Here is a 2027-nt window from a genome sequence, read left to right on the forward strand (position 1 = left end):
GGGGGGGGGGGGGGGATGGGGAACTGGGAGGGACGGGACGGCCTTACTTCGACCGGCAATGCTGAACTTGAAACAATACATTGATTCGTTACTCGTTATTCGTTGTTGCAACCAACTACCTAACTGAGCGAGACAACTAATCAGGAAAGGGACAGAACAGAGAGGTTGACTATCGCGCCTCATTTGAAAACACTCTAACGCTATAAAAAAAATAAATAATTACCTTTCGTTGTTGCAACCAACTACCTAACTGAGCGAGACAACTAATCAGGAAAGGGACAGAACAGAGAGGTTGACTATCGCGCCTCATTTGAAAACACTCTAACGCTATAAATAAATAAATAAATGATTACCTAGATATATAATAATTAAATAGATAGATGGATAGATGAATAGATGTAAGTAACCATGTAATGTAATGTAATGTAATGTAATGTAATGTAATGTAATGTAATGTAATGTTACAGAGTGGGAGGCTTCTGGGCCGCTTTATCACATTGTCAGTTCTAGATCATTTATCACCTTATAGCACCATCCACCACTACCACACTGTACTTCGCCATACGAACTGTAAGTCCAAGGCGGCGGATCCAGCCTTCAGGGACCCCTCCTCATCCATTCACCCGAACACCCGAAGAGACGGAGGGTTCGGCAATCGCCACCAATCCAGCGTGCGAATCTGGTCCATCAACTGTGACCTCAACTCCACATCTCAGCAGCTAGCCATAATCTCGCGCTCCCGACTAATTCGGGGGTCTCCCCAGGAATCGAACCCAGGACCTAAACCCTAAGTAACCATGTAAATAGGCAGCGAGCTACATACAAAAGATATCCGCTTCTTGACGTGCTGCATGACATGTTCGTTACCAGTTTCGCCCGTGAAGCCCCCCCCCCGACACACACACACACACCACCCACCCACCCCCCCAGCCCGTGAGCAAACCACCACCCACCACGGAGTCCTGGTGTTGCAGCAGCCCCGCATTGGACTGCGGCTGCAGCGGCCGCTCGAAATGCGACTGCGGCACATTGGCCTGGTGCACGTAGTCGGGCACCTTGTACAGCTGCAGCTTGGGAAGGAGCTCCGGCGCCATGGACAAATTTATGAGAGTCTGGGTGGGGAGGGGTTAGGGGGGAGGAGAGATTGGGTAAATGGTTTATTTGTGAAGGAGGGGGGTGATGCGGAGAGGAAGGACATGAAATGCATGCAATAGTCAAAATGAAAGTGACAACTGCCAACGTAACGTCCAAAAGGGGAGTAGAGGAGAATGGCGGTCAAGGAAGGAAGCGTGAGAAGCGTGTGCGGGTTCATGTGGTGGGTGCGTGGTTCTGTGTTTTCCCGCCTTCTGCCATCTCCTCCCGGCCCCCCAAAAGCCCTCTGTGACACCCCGGCCCCCCTTCCCGTTGTCCCCTTCCCTCCCCCCTTCCCCTTCCCCCCAACCCCTACTGGTCAGTTCTGCTTCTTGTCCACTCTTTCCTCTTTCCAGCAGCTTCACCCGCGCACGTCGTTCGTCTTTCCCCCCACCCCCCCTTCACCTCCAGGTCCGGTAGCGGCCCCTCCGGTCCAGCACACAGCTGCACCAGCGACTTCAACACCCCGTCCAGTGCCGCCACCTTACGAGCGCGGTTCACTACCTGAGGGGGAAAAACACACACACACATGCACATAAACACACATAAACATACACACACACATGCACCACCAGTCATCCGGATATGTATACGTGTGTGTGCCTATTAATAATGAATGGTGTGAGAAATAGTAGGTGGCAGGTAGCTGTTGTGGTGGTGGTGGATGGATATTGGCGCGTACATCTCCTCCCCCTCCCCTCCCCCCCTCTATTTTTTTGTCCTCCGCAGATACCCCGTGCGGTGTTCATAGTGCTCTGAAGTACGGCTGCCGTACATGTGCGGCTTTGCTGGGTTACGAGGCTTTCCACGAAACACGAAACCCGCCCCAACCCCCATTATTACCCCCCATTCCTGACCCCCACCGCGGGTGATTAGGTCAACCCCCCAACATCTCG

The 2027-nt window shown here is 52.4% G+C and overlaps 1 protein-coding gene across 1 annotated transcript in view; it reads right to left on the reverse strand.

The window, feature by feature from the left end:
* Positions 1 to 2027, reverse strand: part of VOLCADRAFT_99422 (uncharacterized protein) — a gene marked incomplete at both ends in the record, with an annotated part of 7910 nt that overhangs the window by 165 nt on the left and 5718 nt on the right. Inside the window, 2 exons of the mRNA XM_002958171.1 lie at positions 954 to 1112; positions 1537 to 1635. Of these exons, the coding sequence (XP_002958217.1) occupies positions 954 to 1112; positions 1537 to 1635 (258 nt within the window). The remainder of the gene's footprint in view (positions 1 to 953; positions 1113 to 1536; positions 1636 to 2027) is intronic.

Source organism: Volvox carteri (assembly GCF_000143455.1).
Source record: "Volvox carteri f. nagariensis unplaced genomic scaffold VOLCAscaffold_87, whole genome shotgun sequence".
Taxonomy (NCBI): domain Eukaryota; kingdom Viridiplantae; phylum Chlorophyta; class Chlorophyceae; order Chlamydomonadales; family Volvocaceae; genus Volvox; species Volvox carteri.